We start from the raw sequence: 24,067 nt of genomic DNA, 5'->3' as shown, positions 1-24,067 counted from the left end.
AGTTATCTGGGGATGTGTGTTCGGACCAATCACGATCATGCAAATTCATGCTACATGGGACACCTGCCACCAATTTAAATACCTCTGATAATCCAAAAATACATTTAATCTGTAGTAGGATTTACCTGACAAATTTGTTGGAACATTTTACAGCACAAACCATAACCTGCATAGCATCAGAAGAACATTTTTCAAAATAACCCCCCCCCCCCACACACACACACACACACACACACCCCTAAGCGAGTGGCAAAATTGAAGCACCAAGAACTGGATGTGACGCCAAAATGGATGAAAACACTAGAAGAAAGATGATTAACTCATTTGAATCCCAAAGACTTATTTTTATGTTTGTTTTTTTCGTGAGTCCTAAAGTTCAATCCAAGTGACTTATTTACATTTCTTTTTTTTTTTTCTAGCATTTGGCGGGTCTAAAAATGGCTGGTAGTAAAGTACAAAAGTAATCAATTACCCGGGGTAATTAAGTACCCCGTCTAATATTATGAATGTTCATTAAAGTAACCGATCACTTTAAGTAATTACGTGCCAAAATAATCAATCAAGGAATTGAAAATATTTACGTACTCAATCGGTTATTTTCACTAAGCGTTAAAGTAATCAATAACTAGGTAACTAAGCACCAAAATAATCATATATTGAGGGTAATTACTTAAGTAATCAATTGTTTTGAGTAAGCATTAAAGTAATTGTTATTCTAGGTAATTAAATGCCAAAATAATCAATCATTGAAGGTAATTAAGTACTAAAGTAAATTATTACTTCAAGTATTCATGTACAAAATGCAGTCAATTACTTTAGTACTGAATGTATTTAGTACTAAAGTAATTGATACTTAATTGATAATTACATGAGGTACTAAAGTACTAATTACTTAAGTACTTGAGGTATTAAAGTAATCAATTTATATATATATATATATATATATATATATATATATATATATATATATATATACCTGGAATTGAACTTCTGGACTCTTGAAAATGTAAATATATTTCTTTGGGACTGAATGTGGAGACAGGAATTTCTGGCAAATCCCAGCCATGAAGAAGTGTAATTGCAGCAGCATGAATCCAGCGGTGGTTAAAACTCGTCAAGCTTTTGCTTCTTCTCCACAAAGAACTGAAAAAGAGAACAGTGGACAGTGAGAATGAATTGATTGTTATTAAATAAATACCTTGAATTTCAAGTTCATCTGATGTGCAATTTGTGCTTGCGACACATCCAATAAAGTGCTGGCTCTCCGGAAAAACTAAATCAAGGGACCACTAAATCCCCTGCCTGCTCCTCACCTTCCGTAAGGCAGCGAAAGCCGTGCCAAAGCTTTGGTGCGTGCTGGTGCGACTTCGGATCCAGGCGGGGAGTTTTGCGAGGGTGGCGGGGCGGGAGTAGCGCCGGTCGCACAGTATTATGGAGGAGTAGTCGCCACGGTGACGGATGGCTCTGCCTTTTGAGCCCAGCAAACAAAACAAAACAAAAGCAACAGAAAAACATTTTTTTTTAGTGACCAGTGGATCAATCCCAGAAACTGGACCATACCTATTGATTGATTGACAGCCTTCATGCAGAGATTTTCTATTAGTGCTTGGCCTGGGCTTTTCCCTCCACTGTGAGTCTGGAACATATGGAGATTTTAACTCTTGTGCACACACTTTGCAAACTGTACACATTGCATTTTTTCCCCTAATATTGTAAATTATTTTAAAAGCGTTGTAATTAAAGTTATTTTTTTCCCTTCAACGACTCAAATTGATCAGTGTCATCAGTAATATAGGTTAAAGTTATTAACACCCACAAAAAATAAAAATAAAAACGGCATGGTCTGTCTTTGCAGTCTGTGACTAATGATGACACTTGAGACATTAAATGGTCTCTACCGCCACCTACTGTCTTGAGGTGAAACAAGTCAACAAAGAATTTCCTGTTTGCTGACATAGTTTGACTGGCGCTGAACGGAATGATGCAAAAATTGCTGGAAAATCAATGTCATAAATCCTATTAAAATGCATCTCAAAAATTATAATGGTTTTATATGGTCCAAAATTTGGACAATGATTATTTGTGTACACAAAATCTTGCACGTCCAGCCGCAATCACATAGAAATGCCAGAATAGTTGCATTTTGAAACTTTCCATGTATTAATCATCTGCTGGAAATTTTAGCTCCCTAGTGTTGTATTTCCCATTGATTCTTTTATGATCATCAAAATATTAAAGGAATTTCCATAATTTGTAACACAGGGTTAAAGGAGACAGATGTTTTTGTTAGAATTTAAAGCACTTCTGAGGTATCTCTAAATTTATGCTTTCTGTTTGCTGATCTGTTTTCCGTTTTAAGTATGGATGTATTAAGTGATCCACTTTTAGATCCATTAAGCAATTCCATTAAGCAATTTAACAAAAATAATAAGTGTAAAGTATTATGATGTCTTACCAGATGTTTGTCCAGGTAAGACATCTTTTCTTGCAGTTCCGGTGATTTGATGTTGGGATAAGGCATTCCCACCATCACCACGCACCTGGATGTTTTAGGTACACGAGACAGATTTTCAGATGTACTTCCATTAGGAAAAAATTCCCTTTAGTCAAGTCCTTAATAGATAGAATTTTTTTTTCAATTAAAAATCTGTTGCTGAGCTTGAACTGTATTCCCAAAGCGCATACCTGCCGAGGTCATCTGAGAAATTAATGCCCTCGCTCATCTTTCCGCCCACCACGGAGAAGAGGAGCGCCCCTGTTAGGCTGCCGCCTCCTTGTTGAGTGCACCTCTGTTAGGAGACATGATATTGAAGAACACATGAAGAAGTACACATACTATGTTGATGACTTGTGGAGTTCCCCAGGGTTCAATCCAGGGACTCCTATAGTTCAATTTCAATAGGATTACATTAGACCAGCCAATACTCAGTTATAAGGTGTCCTACCACAGATTTAACTCAAAAGGTTCTATCTATATTGTGATAGACTTTCAGTAGAATTCCAGATGTGCTTATGGGAATGACGGTACTATACCTGGATACAACGGGAAAACTCGCCCAGCACCTGTTCCACCTGGTTGGCCTTCTTAGGCTCCTGGAAAATCTGAAGAAATCACATTTGGCTTAAAAATGCACATTTTATAATCTGATTTTTCCCCTTTTATTGACCCAAAATGATTTATTTTGACCGAAAATTAAATCAAATCATTAAATCATTAAAGGGCAGCCCATTATCTGTAATAATGTAAACATTTTAGACAGAATAATTTTGTAAACCTTTATGGAAGCAGCTTGGCTGAAGTTACAAATGACATAAAACATTGTTTTCCCATTAATATTTTGGCTTCCCAGGACATATTCTGTTCCACTTTAGAGATTCTACTACATAAGAAAAAAATAATAGCGGTCCTGCAAGCCTACCTTCTTCTTGTTGCCAAGACGGGTCAGAATGCCGGCAGACTCCCAGTGGGCCACGATGCGCCTCGAATACTCGTACGAAGGGAAGAAGCACACCACGCCGCCTGGTACCACGTTGCAGATGTTTGACAGGATGCGTCCCGTCTCGTCCATCTGTCGCGAAGATATAATTACACATTCTTTGTCTTGATTTAAACAGCGGGACCACGTACCCAATCCCCATTTAATATTTGCATCCGATTTTTTTTACTCTATTTACACGTACTTTTCAAATGACACAAATCCCATACATTAATTTTGATCACGTGTCGCATTTGTCATAATTAAGAGAGAGGGAAAAAAATGTGTTTTAGTGTTACCATGCGAGGGGAGTCTCTGTTTTGGTACGTGAAATCCAGCTCCTGACCGGATGGACCACTACACAGGACAACGGGAAGGAGGTTCTCAGGTGGAATAACATGGCCTTCAGAAACAAAATAATAATGAAAGACGAAAAAAAAAAATTGGTGATATTATGAATGGAAACACATTTGCAGTATTTTTTCAATAGTTTCGCCATAACACGGTCATTTCTATGACTCAAATTGAATTAAAGCATCTAATAGAGATAGGATGAGACAAATGCATGAAACAAGATGTCTCACAAGATTGAGTTCTCGGGATTTTTGCCAAATTTGTAATGTACTGCAGTTTTCTTCTTCATATTAAGCAAACAAAGAAAATTAACAAGCTAGTGTGCAAATGTAAACAATTGGCATTCAAATGTATGCATAAAATGAGACAAACTTATCTGCCAATAATTTACCATCTTGCTTGGTGAAAACCAAATATGAACACAAGAAGACCAGATAACACATTCAAATTAAATTATGATCATTTTTTAAATGTTTTTTTTTAACAACCTTTACATAAATGTGATGCGTTTTCACAAATCCAGGCTTTTGATGCTGTTGTTCATTTTGAGTTATTGATGAAAAATATGAATTTTTAACAAGGATGTCCTTTTTGGGATTTCTACAAAAATAACCTTAAGGTCCTCTATCTGCATTTCCAGCAACCAAAAGGTTCAAATTGTAATCAAAGTGTTTGAAAAAAAGAAATGTATATATATATATATATATATATATATATATATATATATATATATATATATATATATATATATATATATATATTAAATATATTTACCAGTGTGAAATGGCGTTGAGTTTCTCACCTGACATCTAATGTACAAAGAGCTGTCAATTGAGACCCAAAATTGGAATAAATTCGGTTTGAAATGACCAAAAGTGACATTTTGACTGCTAAATGATTCATATTTGTGGATCAAGATAGTCAATGCCGCGACCTGTTCCAGGAAGAACTTTGGGTACGTGGACCAGTGGGCCCCACTATTAAATAAAACTGCTTCTTTTGATACAAAATAGCTTTTTTTTTTCCCCATGCAATTTTACTGAGCTATCACATGATCCCGTCATTAGGCTGCACCCAAAAGTTTTACCGTGCCCGGTGAAAAAATCCCATAATCAAACAAGCCCCTTTCATAAAAACAGAATGGGAATAGGCCAAATGTTTATTGCGTATACTGCTTCACCTCTCAAACAACGGCTCAATATTGAGCGATGTGGCCCTCAAAGCTCTTAAAAAGTATTGATTTGAAGCTTGCGAGGATGCAGGAGAGTTTCTCCGCATACTAAACGCGCTTACTGTCCTTTGCTATAAAAACAGAAATATCGACAGAGCCGTTAAGAATATTTAGCAGAGTGACGGCGATGCCAAATGGAGCCCCGCCACTTACCGCAGGAAAACTCGGCGATGCGATCTTCTTGTACTCCGGCGGAAAACAGCAGCTCTTGTTTGAAGTCTGAAACCTGTACGAAATACACATCTGTCATCAAAGTGAATCGTAGGGGTTAAGTTCCAAATTAACATCAGCAATTAATTCTAATTATCTGTGATACTGTATATAGAGAAACTATATATAAAAACGTTTTTTTCACTCAGTTTATTATCTTTTACACATGAATTATTAGAATTAAAATTTGCCTTTGCCAAATGGTCAGCAATTCAGATTCGAATTAGCCCAGAAGCGATTAGCATTTAAGGTCAACTAATGCTAAATACCAATTATTTCACACCTACATAATCTTATATGTATTGTTATGTGTATATTACTCATGTAACAGTGTCTTTAAAAATCACTGCAGACACTTAAACAAAATTCCTTGAGTAGATATGCCTGTTAGTAACTATGAGGTCAAAAACTTCCTGTTCTTCTTCTTTGCCTTTTTACTGATGAGCAGACTGGGCACATTTCACGCATGACTGCCCCCTACTGGATAAAATGTGAAGACCTAAGACCAAGCTATTCCTCATTTTAGGAAACTCCATGTGCAATATATACAGCATATTTAAGCACACAAGTAATACCAGCCATTCGGCCAACAAGACAGCAAATGGAGCCTTTTTTTTCCTTTTTTTTAAGCCGGTCTTTACAACGGTTTTTAATTGGAAAAGATGCAAATGAAATGGTGCAAAACATTGTTCTGATGGAGCTTTGAGACTGATGTTTTAGTCAACCTATTTCTAAAGTTTACACACCCTATTTGGTCAACTTTTTCCCCCAGCTTGAGCAAAGTCCAAAACGTTCCTTACAAATGTTCTATACGTACTGCACTCGGCTAAAAATGGAAATTTTGATTGTTATTACATTTGTTTAACACAATTTAAACAGCAAAATGCACCTCTTAATCATCTCAGGAGGCAGACATTTTGAATGTGGCCATGTGACGTCCGCAACCTGAGCCGTGGTTCATCATAACCTGAGCCTTGAGCAAATGTGATGCTAAAACGTCCGTAATTCTAAATCATATTCCAACGCAAAGTTAAACAGAAAACATTGTTTAACTCATTCAATGCCAGGGATGTATTTTCACTTTTTTTTTTTTTTTTTTTTTTTTTTTAAGAGTCCAGACATTCAATCTTAGATACGTAAGAATCAATTTTTTACTGGGATTTACTTTTACTTTTACTTTAATGTAATTAAGTATGGATTTAATACTTAAAAGTATCTGGGATAAAATGACCGGACGTGAAAGTACGTCCCTGGCATTGAATGAGTTAAACTAGTAGCACCACATCGAACATTTTGCAAGGGAGCAATATTTATCGTTCAAGAGGATCCCACAGGCTGCATGGTTCCTCCCGCGATGATAACAGCCCTGCATTCCTTCAACACCTGGGCGAAGTGGACGGCCGGGTTCAAGAGGAGAAACTTGACGCTGCTGTCTGAAAGATTTTCTACACATTTGCATACTTAAATTTACTATGAATGTCTTCTCCACAGACCTGAGCTGTGTGTTTCAAACGGTACCTTGTCTGTGTATGAGCACCCGGCCGTCAGTGTTGCTGTTGGTGAGAGCCATAAAGAAGCCCTCGACTTGCATCATGGGGGAAGCAGCCAGTGTCTTCTCTGCCTCCAAGGCCCCCTGTTGGTCATTCGGAGGAGCTGCAGATAATAGGAACTCGAGATTACGATCTGTAATTCAAAATGTTCATCTGATTTCTGTTCAGCTTCTATAGTTGTTGCTAAAACAAGTTAATCTGGTACACATGCGTGAATAGAGACAATAACACTGATTATTAAAAAAAAAATAAAAAATAACGCTCTGTTTTGACTATTAATTTGAAAGTAGCTTTAATTTTACAAAGTATAATTAATTAATACGCTATATTAATATATATTCAATATATGAATTAATTGTAATATTTTCGGTAGTAAAAAAAGGTCATTTTTGTCTCATCAATTTGATGACTAAATTATTTTACATGTTCTTTAGGAACACATTTTGTGCTTACTGTTGACTGAAAATGAAATCACATAAACTCAGTGCTCTGGTATCTGATGATAATCTTTTCATCATAACATAAATATATATATATATATATATATATATATATATATATATATATATATATATATATATATACACACACACACACATACGCACATTACCTTGAAAATATATAAATTATAAAAGATAAAATATAATTGATATATATATATATATATATATATATATATATATATATATATATATATATATATTACATACACATATACATACACACATTACCTTGGATTAAAATCTTTTGAGTATTTTAAAACAACAGTTTCAAAAGGTATTTTTATTTTTTTTTATTTTAAATATCTTTAAAATTTATCAGTGTAGGTTTGTGGTATGTCATTTTAGTAACCTTCTTTTTTACTTTGCGTTCATAGGTCTAAAACGGTTTTGTTTACAAATGCTTCAGTCTGTTCAGTCTGGAGTTGCTTTGTGTATAAAACGTCCATTCTAATTAAAGCAGCCTTAGCGTTTAAAGCACGCACTGAGCAAATGAATTTTAACCTGGTGTCGTGCTCCGGTGGCCTTGCAGGGACTGAAGGTAACGGTTCAAGCCCTCCGTGCGCCGGTTCTCCTTACTGATGCCAACGGGAGTGTGCGGAGTCACGCCCGAACCCGCATACTTCTCCACAAAGCCACCCAACTGTGGAAAACAAAGCAGACATGCTTGTGAGCTATTTTTTTTTTTACTGAGGCGTTTTAATGAAATAGAAACGTCAACTCCCCGCTGACTTACTTTTCTGCTGATCATGCTTTTCTCAAAGTATCTGTGGAGCTAGGAAAATAAAGACGAATACAAACTTCAGTTGTACTATGGCATGAATTGATCGATATGTATTGACTCACTCAGACTCGTCATCAATCAGTCTAAATCGGATTTGTGTTGAAAAGCATCCGCCGGCCGAAACATTAGCTAGTCCTTCGCATCTGATGAGATCAAATGCATTTTTATTTATTCATTTATACAACTATATCACACTGGTGTCTAATTTCATTATCACCCGCTAAAATGAAATGGAACAGCTTTTCATTTTATTCCATTTTACTGAGAAAAATTGCACTCTGTTGAATACTGAAATTACAGAGGGAACGCTCCAAATAAATAAAACATTGCGGGTATTAAATGGAAAAAAAAAGTTTGAAATGCTGTTTGGCCTCAGTAGGTTTAAGGTGAACAGTTTGAAGTAGGAACAGTCTGAATCGGTCAATAAATATAGAAATTTTAACAAAAACAATGTATTTTTTATGGTATTTTTATGGTGTAAATTACAAGTTTTAATTGATTAGAATTTTGGGCATGCTGAAAATAATTGCAAAGGTGAATTGATTGTAAATTATTTCATTTTCAAATTGGAACTGGGTGTCTTAAATAAATTGAGTGTGTCCCTGGGAGATATAGATTTTTTTTTTTTGTGTGTGTGAATTCATTTTTGAAATGAGCAAAATAATAGCCGTGACTAGCATGAATTTTTGGAGCACTTTAAAAAAGAAATAAGTGAATAAATGAAGCAATTCTAGTGAATTGCATACAATATATGAATTTGTGATATTTGGGGAGGGGCAAAAAAAAAAAGAAAAAAGAACGGAAGATTCTATAGAAAATGAATCAATTTTTTAACAATGAAACGTGTTCATTCTGATGTCCAATCCTGAACGAAACAGCTGAGGATACACAAATAAGAATACATTCATAATATTTTTTAACACTCACGTTAACTCATTAGCTGCCACTGACGGCTATAGACGTTCAAAATTCATTTTGACCGTGCTGGCAGTGAATGAGTTTACATGATTTAGTTGGTAACACTGCATTAATGCTTTAATGCTGACTTTTACCTTAAACAAGTTGATGTTGTCAATTTGAGCCCTGAACAGGAAGTTGTTGATGGTGAGCATCTCTGTTGCTAAAAAAAAAAAAAAAAAAAAAAAAAGTTTTTTTTAATGAAAGGTTTCCGCCACATGATTGCCTGTGAACGCGCGCGTCTGTTGTCCGACCTGCTTGTGTGCTTTGACTCTGCGGATTCTGACCCACCTTGCCTGAGGGAACAGCATTTCCATCATAATGTGTGACAACGATGTTTGTCAAAATGAAAAATGATTTCACTCACCTCCCAGCACTCGCACCAGCCCTTCAATCACAAAGAGAACTTGTTTAATGTACATGACGTTCTTTGCCTTCAGCCGACTCCTGATGAAGATATTAACGGAGACAAGTATTCACAATTCCAGCATGTCTCTGGTGTCATGCTTTCATTTTGTCAAAACAGCCCAAGGATCAACACAGTTATTTAACACTTTATGGTTAACTATGTGAGCCTCTATCATATTTTGAGACCCACAACTTTTTCTATTGTATCGCTTCTTTTTAACAGAAAAAAAAAAAAAACAGACTGTCTGCCAAGTAACTCACACTGCTACACACAAAAACTATTTGAGTGTTGAAAAGTGCTAGCTAACTTTCACCATTCAATGTTAATGGCTGAACAAACTTGCCATCTTTATAATCAACAGATGATTTTGGAAATACCAGGATTCAGCCCAACGCCAGCAATAAAATAAGATTAGCGTATTTTCCGCACTATAAGGCGCACCGGATTATAAGGCGCACCCTCAATTAATGACATATTTTAAAACCTTTTCCAGATATAAGGCACTGCATTATAAGGCGTAACAGTAGAAGCAGTCAAACTTTATTAGTAGATTATAAACCAGCTTTCTGACAACTCCATTCCCTACCAAAATGAATAAACAACTGTCTTATGTTTTATTTTATTAGTATTTCCATGAAAGTTTATCCTTTAACAGCAAGGTATAACTTAGAATGCAATGTTTATATCAGGGAACTTTTCCTCCAGTGCATTCACATTATAGTAATACTCAAAGTAATAACAATAATAACTCAAACAATAACTCTAAACTCTCAATAGCATAATAACTCAATGTCTATATGAGCAACCTTGTTCAACTGTAAACACACAAAAGAAACAGGTAAAGCTTACTTTATCAGTTCGTTCCCCATCTACCAATCCCAATCTCAATATTGATCCATATATAAGGCGCACCTGATTATAAGGCGCACAATCAGCTTTTTTTTTTTTTAAAGGCTTTTAGGTGTGCCTTATAGTGTGGAAAATACGGTACATGTTTTTAAAAACAACATGTTTTTTAAAGGTTATTAACTGGACATCAAATATAATTAAGTCCTCAAATTAATTATGGACAAAATTTATAATTTTACTAGCAAAGGCAAAACAAGTTGTTTAACTATTTCAGAATTACAGAGGTCTACTGGAAGTTACTCACCTGAAACGTTCAGCATACTGACTGAGCTGCGAGTGGGCCCGACAAAGCTGCGATTGAAAATACAAGTATTATTGCATATCAGATCCCGCACAGTAGATAAAAAAAAAAACAACCTAACAGTTGTGTACATATTGTGCGAGTCGTGTGTTTACCTGCGCACCACTGAGCTCTGCGCTATGTATGCAGGAGAGTGTGTCACTAAGGTTGTGAGCTTCATCTATGATCACGACCTATTTGTAAAAAACATACAAGTCCACTATCACGAATTTGCCACTTTGTTTTTGCTTTGTGCCCAAGTCTACATAGACCACTTTAAAATACATTTTAAACCAAGTACTTTTTATCCAGCGCAAAGCATTTTGGGGTTAAAAAAAAAAGACTTAAACATACAATTAGGGTCTGATTTATTCATTTTTAGAACCTTCCAAAGTTCATTTGTGTTGGTCCACAAAAAAGTAATCAACATAAAGTGTCCTCCTTTGCATCATAGAAGAGATTTATTATCCAAAAGAAATAACTTACCGGTTATTAATAATAAATATTTGCCCACAAAAATAATAGTGTCAGACCTGTTCTCAAAGAGAAATAATTATATATAAGTATTTGTCCGCAGAACAATATTCAACATCTTCTGGGATAACAATAGAGATCTGTTTACAAAATAAATCATTAAGTTGACAGGTAACGAGCGGTGGCACCTGACAATTTGGCTCGAACCATTCTAGTACGGGGGACAATCTAATAATTAAATTGAATAACATACTGAATACAGAATTAATTTTATGAACTAATATTTTCCTAAAACAATTAATTCAATAACAATTTTTAAAAGATTTTAGCATGTTTGTTTGTTTTATTTCAAATCTCTGGTACCCCTGAAGCTCCTTCAAGTACCCCCAGGGGTACCAGACACACCATTTGAGAACCACTGGCCTAGAAGAGACCTACAATGTCATTTTAAGGTTAATGTCTTCAAAAACTGAGACCATTCATTACCTGGTCCTTCAGCTGAATCCCTGCCGCCCGCCTGGTTGCTTCGTGCAGGACCATCTGATAAGGCAACACCACCAACTGCACAAACAAAAGCCAGCAAGCAATTGAGCGTTTTGAACGCTCACTGAATGAGCAATGAGTGAAAGGTGGAGGACAGTGACAAAAAGGATGAGGACAAACCTGCGCCTGGGGGACAGCGAGTCGCGTAGAGTAATAAGGACAGGAATGGCTTTCCTTGCCCACTTTTAGGAGCTGCTCAATGTCGTGGATGCCGCCCAAGAGTTCGTCCCTCATCTGCTGCAGCGCCGAGACCTTGTTGTAGGGACAGACGCTCTTCGCCGGGCCTCGTTTTCGCTTAGGGGCCTCGTCGCGATGCGATTTCTCTAGAAAATAATATTGTCGAAACCCATGGCGTGAATTAACACTCGTACAGATACAGTACTTGCTTACTGTATTTAATTAATACTGGCGTATTTGTTTGATTTTTACGTTTATTGTATTGCCTTTATTTGAAAACTGATTCTGAAAAATTGTGAAAAATATCATTTTAAACCCTAGCGTCAAGAAAAAATGCATGTAGAAAATGTGATTTTTTGTCGTGATTCTTTTTTTCTTTATATTTCTTACCGTGTTTATTTTTCTGCATTTCCATGCAGCGATCGTTGATGCGCTGGAGGCTTCCGAGGCGTCGCACCTCCTCGTTGACGCAAAGATTCTGCATCCAGAGATTCGGCATCACTTATGTATGGCATCAGTTGCATTTGTTTTTATTCTTTTGCTCAGGAATGAGAGTAAGGTGATCTAAAATATGTAATACATGATGATAAAAGTGTAAGCTGCTACTTTTTTCCTCATGCATTGAACCCTGCAGTTTTTGTTTTTTTTAACCATAATTTTACATCTACCGGGAACCAAAAGGAGACACAAGAAACTTCTGTCCAACATATCATGCTCCAACTACAGATTTAGTTTAGAGTTATTTTACTCACTCTCAGGGGACATTCTCCACCAATAATGCACCGGGCGTGTTACTGTTGTGTTTGTGCAGTATTCTAATGATCCGAGTGTAGTCAGTTTTATGTTGAAAATATGTTAGTGCTGCTCTTATTTCTAAACGTATGTTCAATCTATATTGAAAGAGTGTTTGAGCTGCTCTTATTTCTAATTGAAGGTGTGATGTTGCAACCAGGTAGTTTGAACAAAAAATTTCAAATAAAAACAAAAATTTAATATACTTCCATCTATCATCTTTCTGCAAGATAACAGCTTTGTACAGCTCGTGATTTTCTGTCAGCTTTATGATGCTTTACGACCCTAAATGATTGAAGTTCATAGCTGTGCATGAAATGAACTTGAATTAGGGGTTTCCAAACTTTTGACCGGTGACATTTGTGCTCTAGTTTCACCTGCCGGGAGCCCAGCGTGACCACACTGATGTCCTTGCTGAAGGGACTCTTCTGGACCTCATGGACAAACTGAGCAAGCTGCGAGTGTGTGCGACTGCAATAGTAAATCTATGAACACCCACACACACACACACGCATGAATATGTACAGTATTTACAACACGAACAACTAATTGTCATAACATGTGACACATATCACATGACCTTCGTGACATGCTCTTCAACTAGCTCCTCATCCTCTTCTTCTTCTGCGCAGAATCTGAAATGTAAACATCCTGTTGTTATTGTGCGATCACATCTCAAGGGTTAAAAGTTGAAGCCCCTCCCACCTGCTTTTTGACTTTGACTCATCTTCACTTTCATATTCTGCAATAACAAGATCTTCATCGTCCTGAGTTTCCGCTGCGTCGATTTGATCCTGTTTACTGAGCTGCAGCAGCTTGAATGCTTCGTCCTCCTCGCAGCTCTGCTGATGCACAAAAGATAAAAAATATATTCTTAATAGTCTACCTGTTAACAGACAAACCAAGATTTTATATGTCGACATATATGTCGGCAAACAAACACTCTTAACCGAAAGATTGGTGCTGACCTTTCTTTTCATCGCATACTTAAGTTGAACATTGTTTCTAATCAGTTCTAAGCGCTCCTCTCGCTTCTTTCTTTTTATCTCGTCCTCCTAAAACAAACAAAAAACGTTAACATTCTAGCAAAAACTGTGCGCTGAGGAACTTCAGCCAGACATCTGTAGACTGATCCCGCCTCACCTTTAACTTTGACACTAAATCCTGTTCAGCCTTTTTCTGTACAAAATTGGCGATCCAGTCCGGCTCAGAGGATGAACTTCGGGCCGAGGCTTCTGGATCGGATGAAGAAAGTGACGTCTCACCTTTCTTCAGCAGGGCAGCCGCGTTTTCTTTTCTTTTGCTCTCAAAGTCTGTCAGCCAGCTCAGCGCCCCACATATCAGACTCAAAGATTTACCCTGGATCAAAGGGAATGCACATTTCAATTTATATTCACCTTGAATGTCCCATTTTCTGAAAGATACTAGCGTACCGTCCCTGTGGGGCTCTCAAAGATGCCAACTTTGCCCTGGTCCAGTGCACTGTACAAAGACCGCATGAACTCCTCTTGGATGGTGTAAGGCTGGTAAGGGAATGGAAAGTGGGATCTGCCATTTTCCATGATGATAAATCAGTCGCCTGTTAACCAAATGGGAATTTAAATACAACAATAAATTATGATATTAAAAAAAATGACGTTTTAATATCAGCGTCAACACACATTTACAGAATGTAAATCTACTTTTGGCTTGCCTTGTAATGTGTCTCTTTTTTAAAAAAAAAAGAAATGTGTCATACACAAAAGTCGGCCCAGATCTTGTTGATTGTGTACATTTCAGTCACAATTTAAGAACAAACCAAAACGATTCTCTCATTAGACGCTACAACGTTATTTAGCATTACTTACAGTCAGTTTTACGATCCAGGCGGTTCAACTCGTGGTACTAGAAGACGAATTGGTTAATTATGAAATATAGAGCTTTATTAAACGAAACATATTTGAACGTAGCGTTTAAGTTGGTCTGTTTTGACTAGTTTTCAACTCCCGCGCCGGCAGAGAGCAAAGGGCACCAAAACTGGCCAATAAGAAATGAGCTCAGCTAATGTGTGCGCGGTTTTGTTTAAATCACAGCACTCAAGGGCGGGTATATTAGACAAATGTTCCTTTTGCAGTCATGTGTAGCGTTTATCTCAAATAATTTCAAACTTTCACATAAATAATTCTAATCAAGACATAATATGCCAATAAGTGACGCAGTTGTTACGCCATTAGTTGTTTTCTAGGAGCGCTTTTTCTGGACATTCCGGTGAATATATTTAACACACCCCAGCGATTGGTTTCTTCTCCATGTTTCCTTCCAGAATGTCTGGAAAGTTCTATGCTTGAGCTTCTTGACAGCGACTCTGATCCACGCGTGGACTTTGCACGCATTGCTCAGATTCAATCATCAACGCTTTGCACGACGACCTGTTCGTGTTTCGCGTGTACGGGCGAGTGGCTAAAACGAGAGTTTGCAGCAGTATCGGCAGACGTAAACGCACCAGGTCTGTGTTGCGTTTGAGTGCTAGTTAAAAGTCAGGCTTGGGTTTATTGTAGCTTAATTTTTTACAATGACCGCCGAGGAACAAACAGCAGAAGGACATCACGCCATCTCCATGGAGGGAGAAGACATCACGCCCAAGAAAGATGGAGGTGTTTTGAAGGTAAATAAGCACGCTGTGAGCGGTTTTTATTCCCTTTTTATACACGAAAGCGCTTGGGCTGTTAGCTTTAGCAGTTGTCAGCTAGCTACCCGCGGGCACGTTGCTAACCGTTTATTTGTTGACCTTAGTAACTAATCGTGGGGATGTCCAAACAAGCTGGATAAAAAGAACGTTCTAGAATTCTAAACGTCGGTGGCTGTTAAGTTGAGAAGACGTGGTGTTTGTAAACCCGTCGGTGTCGTTTGTTAAACACGTGCCAAGAATTTTAACTCGATCTATCTGATCTGCGTTCCACAAAGATAAATCAAATTCAAATTTTCTTTCCTTATAATGATATTATTCGAGTATTTTGTCGTGATTACTAAGCCAAGGCCGTTACATTTGCATCATAAATGAATCACATGGCCCACTACCATAGAAAGTATATTTAATTCCTCTTCCTGTCACTTCAATAGATTAATGATCAGAAGTATTCTATGTAATAAAATCTTTTTGGGCGAATGAAGTGGAATTCTGATGTTTGGGGTTGAACATGTTCAGTTCAGCAAAGGCTCATCCATGGGTGTATATTAACTGGCAACCCATGTGGGGAGTACCCAACCTTTTGCCATAAAGTCGGCTTGGATAGACTCCCAACTCATCTCTGACCCAAATAGAATAGAATGCAACGCCTTTGTTGTCATTGTACAGCAGCTATGCAACAAAACTGGGAGCGCAGCTCATTTGAAATAAATATGAATACATGAGGAAAGGTAGCGGAAATAAAAGAATGACTGTTTGTATGCAAGTGTTTGTCTCAAGAGTGCCTGCCCAGTCATCAAGTGTAAAATTAAACAACCAGGTAAATCATTCAGGCGTTAGCCTATTTCTGAAAATGAACGGTGAGCCAAAAGTTCAGCGCTTCGGGTTAATATAACCAATGGCATGGGTTGGATGACCTTCTTTAAATTTTTGTTTAGCGTTCACTCATGGCTGGGTGTGTCTGAGAAATAGCTATGCACGACAATCTTGTGTCAGGTCAAAAGAAAAGGGAAACCAATCGGTCCAGAGATGCAGAGACGACTGTTCCAAAATAAAGGAATCGCTTTGAAGTAGCACATGCCATGACAAAGCCAAAAAGCAGAGCTATCAAATGTTAAAAGATTTCTCTATTGCATGTAAAACTCTGAAAGTTACAACGTTAGACCAATTTCAATGTTCTTGACAGAATTTAAAAATATGAAAATTATGATCAACTGTTTGAATAACGGAGCTTCCTGGAACGTGTCTTTCATGCAAATTCGCCAAAATGCTAAAATTTAATGCTAATCAATGTGTCTTTTTTTTTTTTTTTTTCCTACCCGGAAGTTCTTCGTGGATGATTTTGCGTGTGTACTGTTGCAAGCCAAAATTTTAAGTTAAACTTCAGAGTTGCCACCACGAAGGTGAATAAGAGGGGAAAATGATGCATTTAAGATTCCATAATGCATGTGGGCAAGGGGAGCCTGCTATTTGCTCAGTGATCAAGTCAAAGAATGGCAGATTCCAACATTAGTGAGACGACTCCAAATTGTATGCCCATTTGTGAATTTCACTTAACAAATCTCAAAACAAAACTAGATACAATCAAGGTCATTTGCATTTATTGCAATTTGGAACCATGTCTTATTACCTTGCAGAAATAATAAACTCCTAATATGTTCTCTTCAAATTTGGCTGCCAAAAAATGTTAACAAAAACCTTTTTTAATGATCGTAATTCATCATAAAACTAATCGTGCATAAATCATTAAAAAAAAATAATAGTTTGACAACAAAGTTAAAATCAATATGCATGATTGTTGTTTTAATATTTTACACATTTTCAATTAAATCATACTTTTAAGTAAATGGAGTTATTTTGTTGCTTAAAATTCTATTTGTCTAGAATGACTGGAAAAAAAGAATAAATGTTATCTTTATTTTGCATTAAAGGGACAATGTGTAAGATTTAGGCGGTTATTCATTCAAAACGAATAAATGAAATGATTATAAATTTCTTGCAAATAATGTGTTCTTAACGACCAACAGTACATTTTACATATAATTGTAGGTCTAGTTATCATTTAATGATATTACATGGGGAGTGGAACTTCTGTCTGGTATGGCTGCAGACAATGGTAAATGTAGCACCCCCTGCTGTCCGTAATGAAAAACAGTAACTCTTGCACATTGTTTCTTTAACGCTTAAAAAATGGATAGCCCCACTCTCAAATACATAAATGGCGTTCGTTTATATTCTCATTTGCATTTACAAGCAGGTTGGCCGACTGGTTTATGAATATTTTCACAGCTGTTTTGGGGCGAGTGTCCTCTCACATATGTAACTTAATTGTTCGTTAGGTCTTCAAATAACATTTTGTTGCTAACTGTTGCATTTGCCCTCACTGGGTTCGGAAAAGGGGCTTTTTTTGTCTACAGATGTTTCTCCATGGACCCTGTTTCAAAAGAACGACAAAGTATCCAAACGTATTTCTTACCTCTTGTAACCGCTTCTTCTCATTCGTACGTCACCGCTTCTGTTTTCAGCTGGTGAAACGGGAAGGCACCGGCACGGAGTTGCCGATGACCGGAGACAAAGTGTTTGTACACTACGTGGGCACCCTCCTGGATGGAACGCCCTTTGACTCCAGCAGAGACCGAGGAGAGAAGTTCTCATTTGAGCTGGGAAAAGGTTGGTTTCTTCTGGTTAAAGAGAAGACGACGTCATCATCCCGGCATGCCGACGACGATGTTTTAATGCCGCTTCCCAGGTAAAGTCATAAAGGCGTGGGACATTGGCGTGGCTACCATGAAAGAGGGTGAGCTCTGCCAGCTGATTTGTAAACCAGAGTATGCCTACGGGTCTGCGGGTAGTCCGCCCAAAATCCCCCCCGACGCCACGCTTGTTTTCGAGGTAAGCTCCAAATTCTGTTTACGGTCCTCCTAAAGCAGTAAATTAGCTGAAGGTGAATCTAGAGGACGATGATGCAAAATGCACAATTTACGCAGGAAACTACACAGCGAATTTGTTCAATCTAAGAAATCTCAACACGTTTTTAAAATGTTGAGACCGCACACACACAACAAGAAGAAAAAGCCTCTTAAATGTCTCATCATCCAGTTTGTCTTTTTTTTTGTTTTTTTTAACCAGCCTCTGTTGTAAAGTCGCAAACACTAGAGGACCAAGTATTGTAACAGTTACACGTTGTGCCGTCGGAAGCATTAAGAAAAAGTTATTTTATTCATGATATACGTTGACATTTAATTGGTGGTCAGAAGTTGACACTGCCAAATATCAAAATCTGTCAGCCTGAGAAAAGAAAATCATCAATTGAGCCCTTGTAGATGAGTCTAAAATTTGTAAATGATAGTCTGATGATTTTCTGAGCACGTTGTGGCAGTAAATGAAATCTTCAACATCCCACAGAATAATTGAGACAATCATGTTTGCTTTGGTGACTTTGATTGCTTAGGCAGATTAACTTATTCAATGTCAAAGATAATTCGCTTCTTTTATTTTTTCTTATTCTTTATATCTAGTCCAAATAATCAATTCTTGGTACTGATTTTTTTTTTTCTTTTCAATTTTTGTAAGTGTTTGTCTGGGTCTGAAACAAAATGGTACAAAATAAATTATTACTAAAGTAATCAATTATTTTATTCAGTTACTTTGGGTACTGAATTACTTTAATATTAAAGTAATGTTTCATTGATTACTTGAGGTACTAAATTGTTATTGTTAAAAGTAATTGATTACTTAAAATAATCAATTATTTTTTGGTATTTAATGGATTATTTCAGTACTTTTTTTAATTTAGACACTCCTTTATCAAACCACTTAAGGAAAAAAAAAAGAAAAAACAATTCGATCGGTATATGGTATTGAATAGCTGGACTTACTTATTAATTAGGCATAAATGTTAATAATAATTGTTATTACACAGTTCTGTACGTAGAACAGAACAGCGAACCACCAAATTTCTTCACAATGTTCTGATGCCCCTTCCAACCCTCTTCACCTGTAGGTGGAACTTTTTGAATTCCGAGGGGAGGATTTAACCGAGGATGAGGACGGCGGGATTATCCGGCGCATTATCACTAAAGGGCAGCCGTATGCCAAGCCTAACGAAGGATCCTCTGTTGAAGGTAACGCTACTCGTACAACTTTAACAACAACAACAACAAAATAATAATAAAAACGAGGGCTTTGCTAGATACGACTTTTTCCGATATTGCTGCCTTGAGTACTGGCTGATAATGAGCCCATATATCAGCACGAGTCGTGCATTTTATAGTGTATTTTTTGGTGTATAGATTGTTATAGCATAAAGTAGAAGTCAAGTTCTAAAGTGCATTGTTTTTATCTATTTTACATAATAATGAGGTACACTTCATTTTCACGTATTATGTCGGAATGACGTGACACTGTTCAAAGCTCGGAATTTTGCTTGCAACTTTTCAGTGACCGTGCAAGGCAGCTATGAGGGGCGCGTGTTTGACGAGCGGGAACTCAAGTTTGAGATTGGAGAGGGGGAGAGTCTGGGATTGCCGGCCGGAGTGGAGAAAGCCATCATGGCCATGGAGGAGGGCGAGGAAGCTCTGTTTCACGTCAAGGCCAAGTACGACCACGTTTATTATAGTTGCAAGATTCCTAAGGGGGCAAATTATGCAACCAAGAATTTGGTTGCTTCCGGAATACCTGCCTACCTTTGAAAGTACACAAGCAAATCTGTGGTGTAGGGTTGGAGAAAAATAACATTTGATTTGTCATAGGACTCAAAAATTTGAAAATTAGCTAGCTAGCTGCTAATGCTATTGCTATGCTAATGCTATATATATATATATATATATATATATATATATATATATAAAAATACCCCCCCCCCAAAAAAAAAAAAAAAAAAAAAAGGCTGGATGGGATGTTAACAACACATGTTTAATCAAACATGGGCCATTTTTAGACACTCCCTAATTGAATATTCATATCCAAACAAGTACCTGTGATTGAATATCTGGACTGAAAATGCAAGATTATGTCTTTGAGATCAAATGAGTTGATTTGTTGACTAAATTATTTTTCACGTACGATTAATTAGTTTTTTTTTCCCTCGCCGTTGACTGAAAATAAAAGCTCAGGTAATAACCAATCGCGTATGGGTCATGAACATCATGTGGTGAGACATGATCGGTAGTTAGATGAGCCTTGAGCACAGGTGATATCATTTTCGTATCTTTTCTTAATTTTGCCGGATCAAACATTCACGCTTCTCAAGTGACTTTACAAAAGAACTATTAGAGCTTTTGTGTATGTTTTTACGATGTTCCTATTGTTTTGTACAGCACTTTGGTCAGCTGTGGCTGTTTTTTAACAAAAAAAGTTGGATTGGATTAGATCAAAGCCAAAAACTGAGTAGAACATTTTTAATGTTCGTGACTATTTCACCAGAATACGAATTGTAACACACATTAGGAGAAATTAGTCTTATATTGAGAAAGTGGCGCCCCGCCACTCCACCCCACTTTTACGCCAATAAATTTAATTCATGATTTGGGCTTTTTTGCTGAAAGAATATCACAACAGAGATGTTTAGATACCCATGAATCGTTATATATTGTTACAGCAGTCACATGTCTCCTTCAAGCATGTGAAAAATGTTTTTTTTATTTTTATTTTGCAGGTATGGCTACGGGAACGACGGAAACGCCAACTATAACATCCCCGGCGGGGCGCTCCTGCAGTACAAGATTAAGCTGACGGCCTTAGAAAAGGCCAAAGAGTCGTGGGAGATGAATTCCTCGGAGAAGTTGGAGCAGAGCGCGCTGGTTAAAGAGAAGGGGACACAATATTTTAAGGTGCGGTCGAAACGGGCGGCTTAACCTTTTGACCCTAGCTTTTGTCTTAACTGCCGACGATTGCGTGGGCTTGCAGAAGGGTATGTTCAAGCAGGCGTCCGTGCAGTACAAGAGGATCGTGTCGTGGCTGGAGAACGAGTCGACGTTGTCGGAGGAGGAGGAGGAGAAGGCCAAAGCGCTGCGGCTGGCGGCGCATCTCAACTTGGCTATGTGCTACCTGAAACTCAAAGAGCCCAACCAAGCGCTGGAAAACTGTAACAAGGCAAGACTCAATCTGCTGGTTAGGGACTTTTCCCAAACCGATTATGATAGTTACATACGAGGAACTAGTGTCTTTATTTACGACGCATAAATCTATGCCAGAATTTGTATCCTGAACTATATGTCATGATATTAAAATTAATTTTCAGAGCTAGCTTCCAAAACAAATCAATCAAAGCAAATCATGATTTTACAATCAACGCTTAGGTGAGCAATGCAAAAAATTGATCCAAAGTCACAATTTACACATAGCCTAAATTCATACTTTGTGAAAAAAATAATCAAATATAGTGCAATGTGTTCAAAATGACACTGCTTACACAAACAAATTAAGATGGATGTCCTAATATAATTAATTATTGTGCCATGCAATGCATGGAATGCTGGAAGGAATTGTTTTGTTTTTTTTTTGTTTTTTTTTTAATGGCCCGCTTGACCCCTGCTATTTGTAGCGAATATGCACCAGGTTGGTTCGAAAATTCGAAAATTAGTCTATGATTGATTACCATTTACACTCTTGGGGGGTATGAATTTTCTTGTATAGTCTGATTTTATTATTTTGTCTGCCAAAAATTGGTATAGGCTTTAAAAAAAAAAAAATTGGTTTGACCTTTTCAAGTAATATATTCGTTGGCCTATGCCAGTGACTGATCGTGATAGGCTGAACAATAATGTGCTCTTCCACTAGATGGCAGAAGGTGCACGATGAATCTACTGTATGGAATGTCCATCATGGCTAAATTGAGAAAAAATGAATCGATTTACTTTTCATGCTTTTGCGCGCCGTTTCTTTCGAATGTAGACAATAACTATCCCCAGTTTGAGAATTACTGGAAACTCCCGTTTCGTCGTTGAATAAAGTCTTGTTTGTGCGATCGCAGGCTCTGGAGATGGACGAGTCCAACGAGAAGGCTCTCTTCCGAAGGGGGGAGGCGCTGTTTGGCATGAAGGAGTTCGACAAAGCCAGGGATGACTTTCAGCGCGTCGTTCAACTTTATCCCGCTAACAAAGCTGCCAAGAGTCAGGTGTGTCACTCAATCCAGGAAGAAGTTTGGCATGTTTAAACAATGTCTGACGTTTTGCTTCATCTAACCAAAGCGCGTGAATAATTGGAGTCAGAAATGAACAGGGGTTTTGTAATAATGTCAAAATAGGTCATTGTCATCATGCTCCCAAATTTTGCTTTCTTTATGATGCACACACACTTCTGCATTACGCATAGTCTGTGAATTCTATCCTTATGTTCCAGTGGAGGTTTCAAATATTCAACAGAAAGATTACGCTCAACTGTGAAGTTCAGATGCCTTTAGAGAAACCCCCCCTCCGCAATTGTAGAGTAGGAAAAGTTACGGCGTTCCCTCCTTTATCGGGACGGGAGGTTAACTTTGCCCAAAAATACCCTTACAAAGTTTTTGTGAAAAGAATAAATACATAAAATCAATGTTTTATTTTGTCGTCCGACTTGGAATGAGGAAAAATAACAAAGTAAACCTGCAATAGGTGTGGTCGTCTTATGAATGATTTTTTTTAATGGTCTGACTTAAAAGGAAGTCAAATTGCAAGAAAAATAGCGACGTAAACCTGCTCAAGAATGATATGGTCATAAATAAAAATTTGGTAAGAGTAAAGGCGTAAAAACTGAAAAAGCACGTAGCAAGAAACGCTTTATTAGAGCATACATGGCTGCCTCCTGCTGGCCATTTGTCTCATTACAACTCCCAATGAGTTTTAAAGGAGTATTCCACTTATTTCGCCATTTTTAGAACTAAATGTTTATTAATTTTACGACAATTACCTTTAGTTTTTTTAGACGATCATTTTAAGTGGGGTGAGTTGCAAAAACTAAGGTCGCGTGCCTAATTTTCTTGCTCTGATGTTTTTTTTTTGTTTTTTTCAGATGGTTCTTTGTCACAAGCATATGAAGGAGCAGCACGAGAAAGACAAGCGCACATACGCCAACATGTTTCAGAAGTTTGCAGAGAGGGATTCCAAGGTAACGGATCCCGCCACCGTGAAAGGCAGCGAAACTGCCAAACGAATTTTAGAGTTTGTCCGATCCGACGTTGCTCTTGTTCCTTTTGCAGAAGGCGTCGGAGAAGCCGAAGAGCAAGGAGAACGGCGACAGCGAAGCTATGGATATCGATAGCGCTAATAAGGAAGCCGAGGGCGACGCGAAAGTCTAAACTTAAGTCAATTCCGACGATTCATCTGTGTTCTTCTGATTTTTGTTATTTCGGCCGTTCGTGTTTTAAGTGCGTAACTTGTTTGTGTGTGCGAGACGCGTCAACGAAAGCGCTGACTTTTGCCGGCTTTCCTCATTCGGGCCTTCTTGTCGCTGTCGTTATCGTGGTGGCGAACCGAGCAGGTGTGACGTGGTTTTAATATTTGTTTGCTCGCGTCCCCTTGAAACCTTTCACCCTGCAGCTTTACAAGTGCGTTTCGCAGCTGTTTTGCGCGAGTGCAAACTGCGTGTGTGTGTGTGCGTGCGGAGAATTGAAAAGCCTTCACTGTTAAGGGCTATTCACTTTGCACTATGTATTTGTTCTCCGCCCTTCATCCATTCATCCAAGCCTCCGCTTTGTGGGCCTACTGATCAATTCCGGGGCTGGCGGTGGCTGAACACTCGGATACTATGTGCTGGATTGTTTCAAAATTTTATCTGTA

At 37.7% G+C, this 24,067-nt stretch overlaps 2 protein-coding genes across 2 annotated transcripts in view; one reads left to right on the top strand and one right to left on the bottom strand.

Moving 5' to 3' along the window:
• Positions 1–973: 973 nt before the first annotated feature.
• On the bottom strand, positions 974–14,621 carry ddx11 (DEAD/H (Asp-Glu-Ala-Asp/His) box helicase 11). The gene is made up of 28 exons (XM_088416652.1): positions 14,494–14,621; positions 14,080–14,225; positions 13,790–14,005; positions 13,615–13,701; positions 13,352–13,488; positions 13,227–13,281; positions 13,024–13,131; positions 12,245–12,332; positions 11,798–12,000; positions 11,621–11,695; positions 10,777–10,854; positions 10,625–10,671; positions 9,430–9,509; positions 9,317–9,358; positions 9,158–9,225; positions 8,058–8,096; positions 7,826–7,964; positions 6,790–6,924; positions 6,604–6,716; positions 5,215–5,287; positions 3,776–3,879; positions 3,420–3,569; positions 3,034–3,102; positions 2,686–2,789; positions 2,456–2,540; positions 1,561–1,636; positions 1,314–1,468; positions 974–1,143 (listed from the first exon to the last, which is right to left on the bottom strand). The coding sequence occupies exons 2-28, from the start codon at positions 14,206–14,208 to the stop codon at positions 1,105–1,107; spliced, it is 2,694 nt and encodes an 897-aa protein (XP_088272778.1). The 5' UTR covers positions 14,209–14,225; positions 14,494–14,621; the 3' UTR covers positions 974–1,104.
• Positions 14,622–14,927: 306 nt separating this feature from the next.
• Positions 14,928–24,067, top strand: part of fkbp4 (FKBP prolyl isomerase 4) — a 9,561-nt gene continuing 421 nt past the window's right edge. The window contains exons 1-10 of the mRNA XM_088417466.1: positions 14,928–15,290; positions 17,837–17,981; positions 18,061–18,203; positions 19,315–19,435; positions 19,752–19,908; positions 20,968–21,142; positions 21,219–21,404; positions 22,285–22,428; positions 23,301–23,396; positions 23,488–24,067. The exon at positions 23,488–24,067 is cut by the window's right edge and continues 421 nt beyond it. Of these exons, the coding sequence (XP_088273592.1) occupies positions 15,198–15,290; positions 17,837–17,981; positions 18,061–18,203; positions 19,315–19,435; positions 19,752–19,908; positions 20,968–21,142; positions 21,219–21,404; positions 22,285–22,428; positions 23,301–23,396; positions 23,488–23,586 (1,359 nt within the window). The 5' untranslated portion in view covers positions 14,928–15,197 and the 3' untranslated portion in view covers positions 23,587–24,067. The remainder of the gene's footprint in view (positions 15,291–17,836; positions 17,982–18,060; positions 18,204–19,314; positions 19,436–19,751; positions 19,909–20,967; positions 21,143–21,218; positions 21,405–22,284; positions 22,429–23,300; positions 23,397–23,487) is intronic.

Source organism: Hippichthys cyanospilos, chromosome 6, assembly GCF_059441005.1.
Source record: "Hippichthys cyanospilos isolate Australia breed blue-spotted pipefish chromosome 6, RoL_Hcya_1.0, whole genome shotgun sequence".
NCBI classification, from domain to species: Eukaryota; Metazoa; Chordata; class Actinopteri; order Syngnathiformes; family Syngnathidae; genus Hippichthys; species Hippichthys cyanospilos.
This window is presented reverse-complemented; position numbering and strand designations above follow the sequence as displayed.